Here is a 20,094-nt window from a genome sequence, read left to right on the forward strand (position 1 = left end):
AAAAGGCTGGAAAACTTTAAGCACTAACATTATAGGTTTGTCAATAAAAGAATGTAACACATTGAGCTAGAAATTACATATGCAAAATAGATGAAATATGATGTGATTTCAGTGACTAACATTTGGTGCCAAAAGGACTTCCTGCAAAGTCCAAATGAAAACTGACTTGAGCCATTTTTACGAATCCCTGGTGGCCGTTCAAAAAAAGGTCTGGAATTTACTTCTTTTGTACAAGATCTTCCTCCTCCACTTGAGAAGCCAACTGAATTGTGAAGCACCAGGTTCTTTCTGCCAGAGAAGTGATGTCTCTGCCTTTCTATCCATGCTGCATTTTTGTGGGGCTTGAAGACATTGAATGCAAAACATACAAACCATCTCTTCTGAAACTGTGATCCATACTCTGAAGATTAGCACAACATTTTGGTGTGCTGTGAATTTTGAAAGCCATAAAAAAGTGACCCGCTTTGGAGAGTTTGAGACGAATAAAAGAAGTCTACTGAGAAGTCAGCAACCTTCTCTAAGATAAGTGTAAAATATTTTTGCATCTTTCAATGTCACTATTAGAAACTGTATTGTGATGTACACTGCTTTTTGAAATGTGAACTTGAATACTTTACCCCTTAAGTTTGATTTATGTATGGTTCCCTTACCAAAGTGACCTTCATTGGCATGTTCCCCTTTTAGGTAAAGCTTTTACAGTTGGAACTCTCTCCATTTTACTCTTTCTCTTTTGTCGCCATATTTTTCCCTTTTCTTTCTTTTCCTGCATTCTCTTTTTTTCCTTATCTCTATTGGAATGCTATTTCTAATCCCTGTTATTCCACTTTAGATATATTTGTTTTATGACCCTCAGCTTCTAGCTGTAAATATTCTGCCAACCATTGTGCCATATCTGTTTTTCTGTCTTTGGGCAAAATCCATATCTAATTGTTGAGTTATTCTTCTGAAGTTTCTGAAGGATTTTAGATTTTTTTAAGTTACATTAATATATGAATCACAAGTATGCACATCAGTGCATGAGCACTTCAACCTTAAGAAACTCAAGTAAACCTTTATTCACTTGTTATTAAATCAGCTTTTGAAACAAGAGTATGTTTTCCCTACTCCAATTCAGTATGGAATGAGACCTCAATTTTATCATTAGCAAGTGAGGAGGGAAAATCAGCTTACTTTTTTTTTAACCCATTCATTATTGATAGCAACAAATCGACGTCCTTTTGTTAGCATACAGTTCTCATACATCAACTGCCATGTAATTAACTAGATCAAAATGAAAGAACCAAATTATGATGCTTTCTTGATTGAAGAAAAGGGAAACTTGATTACCTATTAACCCTCAGAAAAGTAATAAAAATCTGACACAAGACACAAATGCAAACAAAGGTAATACGTTTAAAAAGGAGAAAGAGTCTAATAGGGACAGAAAAAATAGGGTTAGCAGTTTCTTTCAAAAAAATTTAGAGTCTCTGAGGTGTTAGATTTTATACCTTAGGCTAGTTATTTAATTGTTGGGTATTCTGCAACAGTGACAACATTTACAGATCATGAATTCTTGTTGAAAGACTGTTGGCTGAAGTTGCTTTATCACCAGCACTGATTTCAAGGTTGAGTGACAAAGAGAAAGAAGCTTCCAGCTTCTTGCTGTTATCAATTCATATTTATTTTTCTCTCTGTGTTTTGCTGCTCAAAGCAGATAAGCCCATTTGTACATTCTTGAGCTTACTCTTTTGTTCTTCCAAACAAAATACTCTGCAGTTAACCTTTCTCCCAAATCCGAATTTGTCACGCACAAATTAAATTTAAAAAATTAAACAAGAGATGCAAATCTTGACACTGACTCAATTGGCTGTATCAATTTTTTAATAAGATGACAATTGCAATACAGTGAGTTTCAACTCTTCAGTTTGGGTTCCTTGAACTTGCTTCAATTTGTGGTCAGGTGATCATGGCAGCCATTTTAGGTCAGCTTTTGAACTTTTACACAATTATTTTTTAATCCATGATAGACCTCAGGTATAACAATCAGATGTTGGAAGTTGAATGATGATGTGTGGCTTGGAGGAGAACTTGGAGGGTGTTTCAGTGGCTTTTTCTGTGGTAGAGATCATCAGTTTGGAAGGTACTCTCAAAAGAGCCTTTCTACACATTTTTGCCACTATGTGTTAATGATAGAGGAAGTGAATGTTGAAGGTGGTGCCTGAGTTACTAGTCAAGTGAACTGCACAGACCTGGATGGTGATGAGCTTCTTGACAGTTGCTGGAGATGCGCTCATCAATGTAACAGTATCCCATGACACTCCTAATCTCTGCTTTGTAAGCAGTAGACAGACATTCAAGATTTAGATTGTATGTTACTTGCTTCAAAATTCCCAGTCTTTGTTTGATAGACTCTGCATTTATGTTACTTGCCTAGTTCGGTTTCTGGCCAATGGTAACCTTCAAGATATTCATGATGCGGGTTTTAGGTATGATAATGCCATTGGATGTCAAGGGATAATGGTCAATTTCTCTCTTGCTGGAGATGGTCATTGCCTGGCACTTGTATGGCACAAATGTTACTTGAAGAAAGTGAGGACTGCAGATGCTGGAAACCAGAGTTGAAAAATGTGGTGCTGCAAAAACACAGCAGGCCAAGCAGCATCCGAAGAGCAGGAGAATCGATGTTTTGGGCATAAACCCTTCTTCAGGAAACAAATGCTACTTGCCATTTATCAGCCCAAGCCTGAATGCTGTTCAGGCCTTGCTGCTTACAAACAAGGACTGCATCAGTAACTGCACTGTCGTGAATGGTACTAAACACTGTGTAATCGCAGTGAACATGCACATTTTTGGCATTATGATGAAAGAGAGATAATTGATAAAGCATGAACTCTGTCACACATGCGTGCATTTTAGAAAGTTTTTTTTTGCTGTTCAACCATAAAGCCATGGGGAAATAAATACTGATTACTATAACTAGTACTATTATAATGCAATTTAGCAACTTTAGCATATCTGTAGTGGAATTGCAATTGTAACATTTCTACCTGTGCTTCTTCTTGATGTCTTTTAAGTTGTTCAAGCATTTGCTGAAATTCTGCCTCTTTCTGTTCAGCTTCCTCTAAAGTAGCTTGGTTTTGTTCATCATAGGCCATGGCAACAACAGCCAGAATCAAGTTAACCAAGTAGAAAGATCCCAGGAATATAACCAGCACAAAGAATATCATGTATGTTTTGCCAGCAGCTCGCAGGGTCTGATAGAAAAAAAGTAATAATTTAACATTTTGCTTTATTTTGATAAATCATAGCTTCCATAAATATATATTCTGTATTTGCATAGATATATGTTTAAAAAAAACCTATTAATCACAAACTGCACTGAACAAGGTAAAAATCTATTCAGGTAAATAAACAGCATTAGCTTTTCTTAAAGTTATTATTAATGAAATAAACAATAATTAATAAATTGGTTCAGTTTAACAATCAAAAATAAGATAATTCTCAAATGTTTCATATTATTTAAGGATACTTCTGACACACTGATAGATTTGGTAAGAATATTAACTTTAATGCCAAGCTTATCTGGAAGGCTGGAATTTCAGGATAAATATATCAATGAAGGTATTTAACATTTTTTATTTCTTTAATTCTTTTACTGGCTTTTGGAGATTTTTGTAAATTACAGTCACTGAAGTCTAATTAATTGTTAACATTGTAATACAGCACTGACTGTATGAGATGAAAGAATAATGCAGATAATGTGGTACATGAAGTTTAGACATCATGGGGCTTGCAAATCAATCTTAGCTGAGGGGGTGAAGAGGGCAAGTGGATGCATATGGATATTTGCTATAAAATATAATAGAGACAAGAACAGCACTTCAGGCTCCATTTTAAGGCAAGTGAAACATCTCTTTTTATCAGCTTCTTCAGTTGTCTCTTCAAGAATATTTTTTCTTATTTGTTGATGGGATAGGAGTGTCACTGTTATTGCCCACCCCCATTTATCCTGGAGAATATGATAAAGAGTTGCATTCTTGAACCATTACAGTTGGGGTGCTGCGAGGAAGATCTTTACCTAGCAACAGTGAAGGGATGGTGATATAGTTCCGAATCAGGACTATGTGTGCATTGAAGAGGTGGTGGTGGAGTTCTCACACATTTACTTGTTCTTCTAGGTGGTAGAGGCCATTGGTTTGGAAGGTGCTGACGAAGGAATCTTTTTGAATTATAACAGTGCATTTTCACAATGGTGGACATTGCTGCCACGTTTTGTGTCACTGGTGAAGGGAGTGAATGTTCATCATAGTGGATGGGATAGGGATCAAGTATGCTGCCTTGTTTTGGAGGGCACCAAGTCTCAAATGTTTTTGGAGTAGCAATCTCGCAATGAACAGTATTCCATCACATTCCTGAAAAGCACCTTGTACATGTCAATAGTAAAGCTCAAAATATTGATCATGGGAGATTCAGTGATGGTATGTTATTGAAAGTTAAAGAACAATAATTAGATTTTATCTTGCTAGAGAAGGTCATTGTCTAGCTGTTGTGATGTGAATATCACTTGCCACTTGCCAGCCCAGGCTATTAGTTACACTAATGAAGACAAGGAAAATCTGAATGTTATACAGTATTCCAACTTAGTTCTGATTTACAGGCTTATTAATATATTCAAGATATCAGCTACTTCAAGTGGATGGTGAAGTTGTTATCATATTTCTACAGGCTGCTAAATTTGGGATATTTAGGAGAACATTCTTTATTCCCTGGTAATGTGTGTTTTGAACCCATTTGGACATTCATGATCTGGACCAATATTCTGACCATTATACAATAACTATCCATTGGCCTTTCAATTTATCATGATTCCTTTCTTTCAGAAGGGCTATTGAAAAGACAATGGGTGATTAAATATGTTCCTATCGGGGGGACTTTTTCACATCTTGTGAGGCATTTATCGCAAGGTTTGTAACTCAGGTTGAGGTTTAGAGTGTAGGTTTGCACACTGAGCTATAGGTTTGATATTCAGACGTTTCATTACCTGACTAGGTAACATCATCAGCGGCGACCTCCAAGTGAAGCTGTTGTCTCCTGCTTTCTATTTATATCTTTCTCCTAGATGGAGTTCCTGGGGCTTTTGGTGATGTCATTTCCTGTTCATTTTCTGAGGGGTTGATAGATGGCATCTAGATCTATGTGTTTGTGTATGGCATTGTGGTTGGAGTGCCAGTCCTCTAGGAATTCTCTGGCATGTCTTTGCTTAGCCTGTCCCAGGATAGATGCGTTGTCCCAGTCGGAATGCTGGGTTTTTTTCATGGAATGGACTGGGTCTTTTAAGTTTGCTAGTCAGTACAACCCATGGACAAAACCAACGTCATCTACAAAATTCCATGCAAGGTCTGCCACAAACACTACATAGGACAAACAGGAAGAAAGTTAGCCACCAGGATACATGAACATCAGCTAGCCACAAAATGACACGACCCTCTCTCCCTCGTAGCCCTACACACAGATGAAAAAAAACACTATTTCGACCTGGACAGCACATCTATCCTGGGACAGGCTAAGGAAAGACATGCTAGAGAATTCCTAGAGGCCTGGCACTCCAACCACAACGCCATACACAAACACATAGATCTAGATGCCATCTATAAACTCCTCAGAAAACGAACAGGAAATGACATCACCACAAACCCCAGGAACCCCATCCAGGAGAAAGCTATAAATAGAAAGCAGGAGACAACAGCTTCACTTCACTTGGCGGTTGCCACTGATGATGTTACCTAGTCAGGTAATGAAACGTCAGGATATCAAACCTACAGCTCAGCGAGCAAACCTACACCCTAAAGAGGCATTTATTGTTTATCAGTGGAAAATATTAGGTTTACTGAAGTAGTGTATCAGTTGTTTTATATTTTGGCCACAAATGGCCAGAGTTTAGATGAAAGGATAATTCATAGAAATTTCATTCGTAAGTACAGGATAATAGACTCTTATTATATTGTGATTGTTCTAATCATAGTCAACAGACTGTCTAATAAAAAGTAAATGTAGTAAATGTTATGCCATTAAAAAGTATTGTAACATTTCAATAAACATATAGTTACATAATAATACTATTCTATGTTAAGCATGATCAATCCTGCTTACCAACTGATAAAGGTTTTCCCAGAAGTCCTGGGTCATCAGGCGAAACAATGACAAGAATGCCCAGCTAAATGTATCAAAGCTAGTATAACCATAATTAGGGTTTCTTCCAGCTTTCAGACATACATAACCTGTAGGGCATTGACTGAGAAAATAAAAAAAAATGAAAGAATGCAAAGCATGATTAAAATGACTAAAAACTACTTTTAAAATCTTTCATGATTTATAGAGCCAAACAACAGAAATGGTTACTACCATTGAACTGGCTGGCATTTGAAGTGCTGTGCCTGCATTCTTAAATCACAAAAACTAGTTCATCGTAATATACCTTAATCACTCTTACATCCTTCAAGCTCGTCATGGCAGCTATCAGAAGACCACATCTCTATTGTTGATGTTTCTATAACACACTATCTATAAATACCAAAGCAACAGAACTGATGTGGACAATAATTCAATCAATCTCATTTCTGCTAGCCAAGTACGTTTAATGGATTCAGATGATGTTTGCAAATTCTCATTTAAGGGATTGACTGATTCCATTAAAATCAGTCTGATTACAAATATCAATCGAATTCTTCACAAATTACAAGCATTTGCAGATTACACCAATTAGTTTCTGCATTCTATTCTGACACAAGTTCAGCCACAAGCCCAACAATTAAAAACCAAACTCACCCAGCATCTGAGCCATTACCACATAAAAGGGCATCTTTGGCATCTTTCAGAAAATATTGATTTCCTGTTGATTAAGTTATAAATGAATTAATTTCTGGTTTTATTTCAAGTTATCAACTATGTAACTAGAAAAACATAAATTTCACTTCTAATTTAATCATTTAAATATAATCCATTGTACTTTATTTATGTAATTGTGAATTAAAATTGAACATCTTTAGGCACCTTAGTTGTTTATTAGTTTAATTTAAAAGCTATAACAACAAAGTGTGATGTTAAATAAAGCAGGAGAAAGCAACACGAGACATCTGATGTTGCCATGATAAATATGGACTTTGACTGAGTGAATGCCAACATTATAAACCTGCAATTTCATTCAATTCAAAGCAGTGATAATGATGAAAATGAAATAACATGTACTGTAAATTGTGAAAATGAAAGGCTGTGTTTTCAAGGAAATGGCACAGTACACCGAGTGATCACATACAGATCATGTGATAACTCAGTAAGTTATCAAGTAATTAGTTGTACAATATCACCTGAAATATTCCAGTTTTAACCTCCAGCTTGTAATGAGTTAACTAGTCTCAGTAAGGTCAAGATTAGAGTGGTGCTGGAAAAGCACAGCAAATCAATGTTTCAGGCAGGATCCCTCAATAAGGTGCCTATTGGCCAGAGCTCCCATTCTTGCTATTCAGTAAACTTTCCTGGAATTACATGTTAATATTGAATGCAGACAAAATTCGGCTCAGCAATAATCTTGGAGTGCTCAGGGTTCACATGAACCAAGGTCAGTTAGATAAATGATGAGAAAGTGGAGGGCAACTGTGGAATTGAAACCCTTTCAGAATTTGGTGCCTTTATGAAGAAAGTAAAGTGCAGAAAATTGACACTAAAAATAACCACACAAATCTGTGGGTTCAAACAGCAGCAAAAAATGGATGAGAGATATATTTTTCTGAAGAAGAATATTGAAGATTCTGTAAATATGATCTACAAAAAAACTGAAAATGCATCAATACTTAGCAAGCTGGGCAGCATCTGTGAAGAGTGTAACAGAGTTAAAATGTCATGTTTGTGACCTTTCGACAGAACTCCGTTTCTCTCTTCAGATGTTAGCCATATGTTTGTCTTTGTTTACAGTCTGTGAATAGTAAAATGTACTTCAATAAGTCAGAGCTTGTATTAGTCACGTTATGCTGCCTGGGGACCAACAGAATAAATTAAGACTCCTTATAAAACAGAATTAGACACAAGCTAATTTTGTAGATCTCAGTGAGTGAATCATTTAGCAGACTTATGGCGTCACATCTGGAAATAATGGGTTTAATTTATCACAAGTTATCCCCTGTCTCATTTCGCAGATGTCTATAAGGGTCTTAAATGAAAATTGCCTATAACATATTTTATATTGTGTTCATGTTGTAGAACTTGAATTGTGCACTTGTGATGTCATTTCTCAAAGTAGTTTGATATATTTCCTGAAAACTGACAAGTAGAGAAGTAAGAGACCATTTCAAAAATACTTTTCCTGACATACTTCCTCTTCTTTTCATCTCCCAATAAATGATTGACTTCTTACATTGAATATGTGTCCATTGGTTCACTGATAGCTTTCCCATGAGGTAATTACTCTTGGGGATGAATTTCCATACTAATTGTTGGTGTGCTTGAGTCTACCCTGGACATACATAGATCTCCTATGGCTACGCTATGTGGAAATATGTGGTTGTGTCTAACTTTCTCAAACCTGGCTAGTACTCGGATGGGAGACTACTTGGGAACACCAGGTGCAGTAGGCTTTATGGCATCTAGTGGTATAGCAGGTAGTGTCTCTACCAGTGAACCAGGAGGCCTGGGCTCAAGTTTCATCTGCCCCAAACATGCATTTCACGTTTAAAAACAGACTAAGTAACCAATTCCCACCCAACCTTCTCAAGGCACCTAATAATGTGTTTTTGGTCCAATTAACAGCTGCCCTACAGGAAGATGGCAAAGTACCTCAAGGAAAGCTGTGAAGAGCACCCAATCAATCAGGCAAAGTGGGCCATCTGGGGACAGGGAGACAGGCAAGGTGCTGGAACTGTGTTGCAGTTGCTCATTCAGAGGCACCCTTGGCACCTGCACCGGGGAGCTCAATATTTAGAGGCTCAAGCCTTTTCACAAGAACAGTTTTAAATCCATCGAGCTATTGCAGAAGGTCAGGGTATGTATGCAATTTGTGATAGCTATTTTGCTTGTTGTGGATCATTCAGAACCCAGGCTAGGGAAGAATGGAAATTGTAACTCTTATGAGTACCAAATATCTCAGAAAAGGCACAAATTCAATCCTTTAACACTCTTTGTCTCTCCACAGATGGAGAAAAGAATGGATCCACCACCTGTTTAGGGGGCCAGAAGCAGGATGCACTCACAGTTTGGCAGTGACCCCTGCAACTCCACCTCCAGGCCACAAGCAATATGCAGAAGATTGTTTTGTCAGCTGGGGTGGGGAGGGGAGGTTTGGGACAGACTTCTCAGCTAAACCAAACCAGCCTCCTGCCTGTCTATTTTCAATACTGACTGCAGCAGAGGTAAGCAAATAAGACGTCATCTGAAGAATCTGACTGTAGTGTTGGAAATGGCTCAATTACCTTTGAGATAGAGTGGTATGCAAATGTATGCAGTTGCGAAGTGCCTCAAATGCAGAGTGACCTAATGTATTGCCCAAGTGTGGTAGGCAACATGGCACAGACATGATACTCTGTACAGCAACTGGGGTCTTGATAGTGAACTGCAATACCTGATAATTGGCAAGAGGCAGTGAGAAAGTTTGAGTGCCATCTAAGTAAAGTTGACCTCATATTTGAAAACACAATTGTAGTACAACATCATCATAACAATTAACTGCTTTCTTGACAAGAGAACAGGGAGCATAATGCTCTTTGATCTGCTGAGACCTGAAAAGGACGTGCAACTTGGCCATTCTCAATTCATTGACAGTCCTCTCCAGTAGCATAATGATTGTAGCAGAATCGCTGGTCAAATTGATGTTGGAGACAGGTCACAGGTTGGTGAAACAACAAAGCTGCTTGTTTGAAATTCTTGCAAACAATGCTGTACTGTTTGGGGAAATTGGAAGCTGTCAGGGAAGTTGGTTTGATGTGTTTTGACTTTGAAGATTTGTAGAATTCAGGGACAAAGGAGTGTCTCTGAACTGAAAGACTTAAGACTTAATCCTTGAAAGTTGTCACCCAAGTTGTTAGGTATGTTAAGAAGTTATATGGTGTGTTAGCTTTTATTACTCAAGGGATTGTGTTTTGGAACCATGTTGCAGCTGTACAAAACTCTGGTATGGGTGCACTTTGAGTATAGTGTACAGTTCTGGTCACCACATTATAGGAAAGATGTGGAAGCTTTGGAAAGGATTCAGAGGAGGTTTACTGAATGTTGCCTGGTATGGAGAGATGGTCTTACGAGGAAAGGCTGAGTGACTTAAGGCTATTTTGGTTGGAGAGAAGAAGGTTGAGAGGTGACTTAACTGAGACATATAAGATAATCAGAGGGTTAGATAGGGTGGACAGTCAGAGCCTTTTTCCTCGGATGGTGATGACTAGTATGAGGGGACATAGCTTTAAATTGAGGGGTGGTAGATATGGGACAGACGTTAGCAGTAGTTTCTTTATTCAGAGAGTAGTAGGGGCATGGAGTACACTGCCTGCAACAATTGTCGACTTGCTAACTTTAAGGGCATTTAAATGGTCATTGGATAGGCATATGAACAAAAATGGAATAGTGTAAGTTAGATGGGCTTCGGTATGGTTTCACAGGTCAGCACAACATCAAGGGCCAAAGGCTTGTACTGCGCTGCAAGGTTCTATGTTCTAGATTCAAATACTGGCACGTATGACGATGATGCCTCTCATGTCTTTGTTTTTTTTAACAGTACAGATGAAACATAGCTAGCTGCAGCCACTTTGAGCCTCTAGGGTGGAAGAAGAAGTATCATTGACCATCATGTCCTTGCTCCGCACCTTGTACAGGTACACAATCCTCAGTAGGCACACACAACTAGTTGTAAGGGATCAACACCTTGATGAAAGCATATTAGAATCATAAGACCAGCTATCAGAGACTGAGTTAGTGCAGACATCTGCAGTCAGAATGTTGCTAGAGTCAACTGGACGCTGAGCCCCAGACTTATTATGACCCTCTGAAGTCCACTCATCAGGTGACAGATTCTGGATGCGCAGCCTTCAATTCTATAAATTTCTTCATCATCACTCCTCTACCAATATAGATTTGTATTAGTTCCTCTCTCTCACTAAACCCTTATTCCAGCAATACTGATCAATATTTGTATCACAGAAATAGCTATGTCCTGGGCCAAGTTTTGAGTACAATGACCAAAGTTATCTATGCAGCAGGTGCTAACCAATAGCTTCTACACTCTTGGTCCTGGTGGATGCATGACAATTGTTAAACCTTCTCCCAAGTTCAGCATGGTGGCTCAGTGGTTAGCACTGCTGCTTCATAGCACCAGAGACCTGGGCTCGATTCCAGCCTTGGGCTGTGTGGAGTTTGCACATTCTCCCAGTGTCTGCATGGGTTTCCTCCGGGTGTTCCCGTTTCCTCCCAAATCCAAAGTTGTGCAGGTTAGCTGAACTAGCCACGCTAAATTGCTCATAGTGTTTAGTGATGTGTAGGTTAGGTGCATTGTTGAGGAGTAAATACAGGAAAATAGGGAATGGGTCTGGGTGGGTTACTCTTCGGAGGGTCGATGTAGACTTGTTGGGCCAAAGGGCCTGTTTCCACACTGTAGGAATTCTATGAAATAGTTAATATGCTTAAGAGAGTTACTGCTATTAGTCATCTCCTTAGATAGAAGCCCTTATTGCTTAGCAGCTAGGCATCCAAACACTTTGGGCCCATGGTCATCCTTGGCTCTTGAGAGTGGCCAAATGTGTAAGCATTGTAACTGTTGCCAGGATAGCACTTGTAATAGCTGTTTTCTGTGGTCACATGCAAGCTAAACATTAATGGAAACACATCATTCACTGTTAACCAATGCTTCTGGCTGTCCACAATGTGCTTCAATGATTGCATGTGTTCAATCTGTATGCCTTGGCCCTTTAGAAATCCAGCAATGGTGGCAAAGCCTTTGGCTTGTCTGCTTGACTAACAGTGCCCTTGTTAAATGAGATAAACGCATGGGTATACCTGAACATTGCACCTACAAAGTTCTTTATGTTATGCACAGAAGGACCATTAGCTGTGATCCTACCCTGGTCTCCAGATTACACATGGAAGGACCCTGTGGCAAAAAAAGTTCAGAACCACTATGATCTGCAAAGCTTTTGGATAGATTTAAATGTTTTCCATCAGACTTTGATGATTTCTCTATAGCCAGCATCCCACTGGTTAATGCAGCTATCTCCATGGAGAGCTGCAATGTTCTCTGCCACTAACTCTGGGGGTAAGACAACCTTTGAAAGTATACTCTGCAGAACAGTGTCAGTCTGCCTGCTTTTGTTTCCTATTGCGGGCTCTTGATCATTAGCAGATTACACAATTTCCGGGACACTTGGCCATGAGCAGATTCTCTCCTCTGTTTCCTTATACTGGAGGGGACCTTCCATTGGAACGGGTGATTGCTTTAGGAAATGTTATTCTGCACAACTTTGTTTGCAGCACTTCCTGTTTGTCTCTCTTCCCAAAGAGATGTTCTAATACAGTCTGAGTGCAATGAAAAAGAACCTTAGCAGCACCAGCAAAGTCCTGATCTGCTAGTCTCCCTTGCAACATTTACATCTTTAAAGCATGCCATGATTAAAAGAAAATTAATATCACTGACCAGGTTTTCCACACAACTGCCACTTTGTGGTGTGAGTAAAATACTTATTGGTTTGGTAACATGCTTAATAACTTGTTCATTTTTTGTAAAATAGTGGGCAGACCTCTGATTTTGATGCCTGCCCAACTTCCATATTATGGAAAAATCAGTGAATTTGTGGCCTGATGTCATCTAACCAGATTTTATCAATGTGTGGAACAACAGCTGATCTGGTTTCTGGAAGTAAAGGCCAGGCTACATCCAACCACAGGTGGCACCATTCCTGATGAAGGGCTTATGCTCGAAACGTCGAATTCTCTATTCCTGAGATGCTGCCTGGCCTGCTGTGCTTTGACCAGCAACACATTTTCAGCATATTTAGGCATGACTTGAACTTTACCCAAAATGCACATACATGCATCAATGGAAGCTACCAATTCAAGCCAGAGTATCTCCAAACACAACTGAACAAACTATAGCCTTCAACCATTAAAGCTCACATTTAACAGTGGATAAAAACACTGAGACACTGAATGAAAACTTCCTTTAAAAGTAATATTTGTTCTGCTCTTTAAACATTGTCAAGATGAATAAAGCAACACAGTTCTTTTCATCTGCATTCACCAATCAATTTTACTCTCACATTATACATTAGAAATCTTTTCTAAAACTCTTTATTCATCTTTGACTTCAAAACAAAGAACTAACATAGAATGGATGCATGACTGAATTACGTCTAGAGAAAGATACTAATATGAACATTAAGTTCTTACGATCATCTTCAATGTATTCTTCATAGTTGAATATGAATTCTGTCTCATTTGTCATCGTATCATTCAGGCTTAAAGATCTGTTAGCTGGAATGAAATAGCTGTCAGGTGGTGGCCATCGCACACATTTATGTTTTAGGTTTCCCATGAATAGTTGCAGCCCTATTAGTGCAAACACGCTCAAACAAAAAACAGTCAGAATCATTACATCGGACAACTTCTTCACTGACTGGATCAGAGCACCCACGATGGTTTTGAGGCCTGAAAGAAACATAAAAGATTTCTGTAATTATTTTTGATAGCAAGTACATTAAATAAATAAATTATCAATAAACCTTCAGTTCTTCTCATACTCTCATCATTCAATCTCATGCAAAAGATAAATCGCCAGAGTAAACATACACTTAATGAGAGTTTGCTGAAACTAGGCTGATAGCAAATTAATGATCTGATATATTAGAGTAACAATAGGAAATTTCTAGCTTTACTGTAGTTGAATGGAACTTCATGTACATTGTGAATGGGTAAGAATGTAACTGTAAGCTGCTTGTTTCAATCAATTCAATTTCGTTTCATGTTTTGCCTTTTGTGAATTCATTCATCTCACCAACTCTGAAATTATAACTATAATGATAAATGCAATCAAATGAAAGGTGCTTTGTAATGATTTCTCCAAACCTAAAACTTGTGAAACAACTTTTAATAACACACCTTAAGTTTTGAGTGCTGAACTTTAAAATTGCTTTTAATTATTGGATTTGGTTTGACAAATTATATATCATTAAAAATCATTCAAACTGGCCAAATATGAGCAATCGTCTGAGACTCAAATCATTCCAGCATCGAAGGTTGTTAATCAAGGAGATTTAGAATGTCCAAGCACTAAAGATCTCTAGGTCAAATATACACAACAATCAGAGACAAAACGTCAGATGTTCAATTGCCAGTGGGACTTGATGCAGGTGACTTTTGAAAATCACAATCCCAAAAGATGTTGTGGATCAACGAACTTTCAAGATGTGCTTCGAATTTCAAAGGTAAGGCACTTGTTTGGTGGGTGGGGAACTGGGAACCCACTTGCCTCCAATTAATGGCCTTTTAAATTCCTAAAGAAACTATGGCTGTTATGGTGTAGTACTAGTGTCTTTACTTCTAGATAGGAGGCCTGTGTTCAAATCTCACCTCCTCCAGAAGAGTGTCATAACATCTCTGAGCAGATTGATGAGAAATTGCCTTCTGAAAGAAACTTGTTAATGAGGCAAGGAGAGTGGGTGAGAATTGCCAATTTCGAGCTGAAATAGTTTTCAATTGTTAGGTTTAATGTGAGAAGAAGTTGGAATTTCTTTTTTGATGAATTATTTTGGGACCGGAGCCTCTTGTGCTGAACTTTGCTCTTTATCTCATTTTTAGCCATGTGTCCACATTTCTATGTCATGAGACTACTGTCCTTCAAAGGTACAACCTACTCACTTCAGTAATGCCATTCGTAGAGCCCATCATGACTATCAAATACCTTTAGTGCTGATGCTCTGCTATCCACTCATACCTTCTAGTAACATTTGGCATCAATACATGGGCACTAAACTTTCCCCTGGCTCAATTAAGATATTTATATTTCAAAATGCAGATAAATAAACAATATCAGTGTGGTATGAGATCAGGACTAATAAGTTAGCCAGACTTTGAATTCACAACCACACTTTGAACACCCAGCCCTAAGTATGTATATTACTGCAGGTAAAATATATGATAAAGATTTTCTAACTTTGAACAGTGACCAATCTAAATTGGATCTGTCTCATGCTATTGCCATAACCTATTAATGGGCACACACAATGGCCATCTCCAAATCCCCACACATCAAGGAGGTGTTATAAAAGTTTTAAGGCTTTGGAGAACAAAGGGATGCCTTAAATTGCGGAAGCTTTCATGCATTCATCATGCTGATGTATAGTACTTTGTTTCCTCATCTCCTGATTTGCGTATGATTCAGTAACCTTTTCAGTCTCAGTTTTCAATTTGATTATAGAAAAAGACCATATTTTCAACAAAGAACATTTTCAGAATACAGTGAGTAATCCGCAGAATAGGGAAGGGAAAACTAAACATCACATGTTGAAAACCACTCATGCTGGATATTACAATTTCTCATGCAAGAAATATACTCAATACACAACAAAAAAAAACAAAAGCAAGGAATCCTATAAACTTTTTAAAAATTTGATTCTGGCTTTGTGTTTTTTTTTAAAATTGCAAAGAAGAAAGACCAGCCATAACGCTTAGCCTAGCTCTCACCTGGAATGACTGAAATTGTTTTCAATGCTCGGAGAACTCTGAATGTTCTCAATGCTGAGACATTGCCCAGGTTCACAAACTCTGTCACATATCTGTAATAGGGGAGGGCACACACAAATACAATGACAGGACACATCGATACAGCTGGAGATACATGGGGCCTGCTAGCACCTTACACCAATTACTCCTTACCTGGTATTACAGAAATAGTTTTCAAAGCTCTCAATACTCTGAAAGTTCGAAGAGCTGAAACATTGCCTAGGTTTACAAATTCTGTTACATACCTGTAGAATTAAATCACAGTTATTTCAGCTTTCAACAAATTTTAATATACTACAATGTTTGGTCTTTCATTTGGTCATAATAATTGTATTTTTATTTTCTTCCTTTGTTTGATTGTGGTGAAGATAATGTAAGTTATTGTGCAATTCCATGAGTGTTGATCGCCCTCAATTAATCAAGTTTAAATGCTATTCTTCATGTTAAACCCAGACATTATAAATTACCAGACTATTCAAAATATGGATACATCAGTGTTGATATGGACTGTTGATCATCCAACATGCAATTTGTAAATTTATTTTCCATTCCTAAAACAAGGACATCTGACAACCCCCAGTACCTAAGGATCAAAGGTGGGTGCTTTCTGGGCATGACAGTTCATTTTTGCACGTGATGTACACTCAGTCGCTAAGTGATCAATGGAGTGATGACAGTATTATAAATAAATGAGCAATATACTTCTTAAATAATTGGGCTGAAAGTTTCTTGACTAAGAAGAAACCATGGTGGAAGTGCTTTTGCTGATTATCATAAACAAATCAACACATTATACAATGCTATATTTTGAAATGTTATTCTACAGATATGCCTACAATGGTGGCCCCAATTGAAATTAGCAATCTTGACTCTTTTAGTCAATACTTACGCCATAAGGATGACACTGAAATCCAGCCAGTTCCATGGATCACGGAGAAAAGTGAAATGATCTATACAGAAGCCCCTTGCAAGAATTTTTATAAGCGATTCAAATGTGTAAATACCAGTGAAGGTGTACCTAATGGAATTATAACAATAAAAAAGCTGTTCAGTCATTTAACTGGCAAATATTATGAAAAGGGAAGCTTCCACAAATCTCAAGGTATAAAAACTGTGATACTAATTATTCATTTCTGATGTAAGAATACCCTTCAGTTCTATTACATTAAATATAATGACATTCTTGAGCAAAATTCTTTTTCTTTTCTTAGTCATTTCCAGGTTAATTGCAGAGTCTTGAGTCTCAATTAAATTGAAGAGACCGTGAAGGACTTCCAATATATTCTAACAAGTTACTCTCCTTGTAAAGTAAACCTGTTTAATGAATATTACTAAATATATCCACTAAATATTAGTAAAGGAAAGAATTCTATCAAGTATTCAAGACAGTACATTGAAATTTTTTTTCACACTGACAATAAATAAGATTATGCTTGATTTAGTGAAGAATAACAAACAGAATTATTGATCTAATGATTAGGAAATATTTTGCAAATTGGTTAATTTGATATTTGACTTAAGAGAGAGGGGGAGAGGAGGAGACAGAGAAAAAGAGGAGAGAGGATGTAGAATTAAAATCAAGGCTTTAAATATAAAGTCAGGTAGACATCAAAGGAATGAGAGATAAGTTGATAATTGTAAATTTGGTTGAGATTTTGCAGGTGTCAAGAACAGGATGGATGGATAAAAGTAGGACAACAGATGTTATCTATATGAATGTCTGATAGGCACATGTTAAGGTTCCACAAAAGAGATGACCAAACATGGAAATGAATAGAGTTTAAGGCAACTTATTTAAAATTAAATGTCCTTATAGATCAAGGAATTCATTTTACATTGGATTCATGTTCAACACAATAGATACTGTATTATTTTGCTTGTTAATACACATTTGAAAAATAGTATGCAGAGAACTATACACTTACTCTACATTCTTCGTCCAGTCTGGAGGATTATACAGGGTCATAAACACACAATTGGTCATAATAGTGCACATGATAAGCATGCTGAACAATGTAAGATTTAGTCAAGGAAACCAGACATAACAATGCATTTTTGACTTTGTCACATTTTAATTAGGTTGGGAACAATAACTTATATAAACATACAACAATAATGTTTGGTCTTTCACTTTGGTCATTGTAATTGTATTTTTATTTTCTTCCTTTGCTTGGTTGCCCTGAAGGCAATATAAACTATGATGCAATTCTATGAGTGCTGACCACCTTTAATTAATCAAGTTTAAACGCTATTCTTCTCAGTTAACACAGATATAGTAAATTGCTAGACTATTCAAAACAAGGATGCATCACAGTGCTGACAGTGATATCATCCAACATGCAATTATCAAATAAAAGGCTTTTTTTTCCCTTCCCTAGCCCATGGACAATTGACAACCCCTGCTAACAGGGACCAAAGGTGGGGCAATAGTAGGCAAGAGAGCCCCTCTTGCCTGCTTCGTCACTGAACAATATCATCGCTGATTTGATTACTTTACATGCCTGCCTAACATCAATAATCTTTTGCATCAAGATCAAGATCTGGTTACCTCTGCCTTAAAAAAGACATTCAAGGACTCAGCTTCTACTGCCTTTTGTGGAACAAGGTTTCAAACACTTACTCTGCTCTTTGAGAAAAGAATTCTCCTCATTTCTATTTTAAATGAGCAACATTGTATTTTGGGAAACTGCGGTCCTGAGAATTAGAGGCACCCAGGAAAGGAATCATTCTTTCCACAAAATATTCTGCCTTTTCAATTCCCCTCAGGATTTTAAATGCGTCAATCAAGTTGGCTCTTTCTCTTCTAAATTCCAGCAGGTAAAAGCCAAGCCTGTTCAACGTTTCCCCATTGGAGAACTTGAACCATTCCCAGTATTATGTTAGTAAACCTTCTCTGAAACACTTCCAATGCATTTGCATCCCTTAAATAAAGTTACTGTAAACAGTATTCCAGATGTGGGGCATGGACAGGATAAATAGACAAAGTCTTTTCCCTTGGGTGGCAGAGTCCAAAGCTAAAAGGCATAAGTTTAGGGTGAGAGGGGCAAGATATAAAAGAGACCTAAGGGGCAACTTTTTCACGCAAAGGATGGTATGTGTATGGAATGAGCTGTCAGAGGAAGTGGTGGAAGCTGGTACAGTTGCAACATTTCAAAGACATCTGGATGTGTATATGAATAGGAAGGGTTCAAAGGGCTGGGTGCTGGCAAGTGGGACTAGATTAGGTTGGGAAATCTGGTTGGCATGGTCGAGTTGGACTGAAAGGTCTGTTTCTGTGCTGCACATCTCTATGACTCTATAACTCTATGTGGTTTCACCAATGTACTATAAAACCGAAGCATAACCTCCAGACTTTTCTTCAATTCTTCTTGTAATAAATAAGAACACACTATTATCTTTGTGAAATACTTGCTAGAAGTACAGTCTAACTCTTCGCAATTCGTACAAAAGGACACTCTGTACCTCTGCAAATTAGTGCTCTTCAATCTCTCACCATTATGCTTCCTTTTTCCTTCTTCCAGCTTGTCAAAATGGACAATTTCACATTTTCTCCCCCAGCATATTTCATATGCTTGATCTTTGTGAAATTACATGACAATTCTAGATTTTTAGCCTCCTTTAACCGCTTAACAAATTAGTTTCTTACCTATCATGTTATAAGCATCCATATGTCCTGTCACTTCATCTGAGCCATTTATATGAATTGTAACATTTGTAGATCCACCTCTGATTTCTGTGGCACAACACGGATTACATCATGCCAATCAGAAATGATCTATTTATGCATTCTCCTGGTTTTCTGACAGTTAGCTAATCTATATATGCCACTATGTTACCCAGATACCATGAGTGCTTTAAATTCCACAATAAATTTCAATTTGGCATCGAGACAAATGCCTTGTGGAAATCAAAATTACAGTATATCTACTATTTTCCATGTATCTACAGCATATTACACCTTCTTGAAGAACTCCACCAAGTTCGGCACTAATGATTTACCTTTCATAATGTTGACTCAATCTTATTACCCTGAACATCTCTAAATACCCCACATCTCTAAATACATCATACATCAGACAAATTAGCAGCAGTAGGCCATTCAGCCCATTGGGTATGCTCTGTCATTTAGTAAGATTATGGCTGATCTATTGTGTTTTCTGAATTCCCCAGTTCAACCTATTCCCAATAACCTTTCATTCTCTTGCTAAACAATAAGCTTTCTGCTTCCTAAAAAGCAGTCAATGATTTTGCCTGCATCATCTTCTGAAACAAATATTTTCAAAGTCATAGAATTCTTAGAGGATAAAAATGCATTTATCTAAGGTGGTCCCTAATTTTAAACTATGTTGCCTAGTTCTAGTTTCAGCCACAAAA

General features: G+C 37.6%; 1 protein-coding gene across 4 annotated transcripts in view; it reads right to left on the reverse strand.

Moving 5' to 3' along the window:
- Positions 1-20,094, reverse strand: part of scn1laa (sodium channel, voltage-gated, type I-like, alpha) — a 159,968-nt gene that overhangs the window by 127,314 nt on the left and 12,560 nt on the right. For 3 of the 4 annotated variants that reach the window (XM_060827176.1, XM_060827174.1, XM_060827172.1), the window contains exons 3-9: positions 17,646-17,735; positions 16,610-16,738; positions 15,874-15,965; positions 13,390-13,647; positions 6,805-6,868; positions 6,130-6,271; positions 3,027-3,233 (exon numbers count right to left, since the gene is read on the reverse strand). In XM_060827176.1, the coding sequence (XP_060683159.1) occupies positions 3,027-3,233; positions 6,130-6,271; positions 6,805-6,868; positions 13,390-13,647; positions 15,874-15,965; positions 16,610-16,738; positions 17,646-17,735 (982 nt within the window). The remainder of the gene's footprint in view (positions 1-3,026; positions 3,234-6,129; positions 6,272-6,804; positions 6,869-13,389; positions 13,648-15,873; positions 15,966-16,609; positions 16,739-17,645; positions 17,736-20,094) is intronic. The other variant, XM_060827175.1, reaches the window with a different exon arrangement.

Source organism: Hemiscyllium ocellatum, chromosome 7, assembly GCF_020745735.1.
Source record: "Hemiscyllium ocellatum isolate sHemOce1 chromosome 7, sHemOce1.pat.X.cur, whole genome shotgun sequence".
Classification (NCBI taxonomy): domain Eukaryota; kingdom Metazoa; phylum Chordata; class Chondrichthyes; order Orectolobiformes; family Hemiscylliidae; genus Hemiscyllium; species Hemiscyllium ocellatum.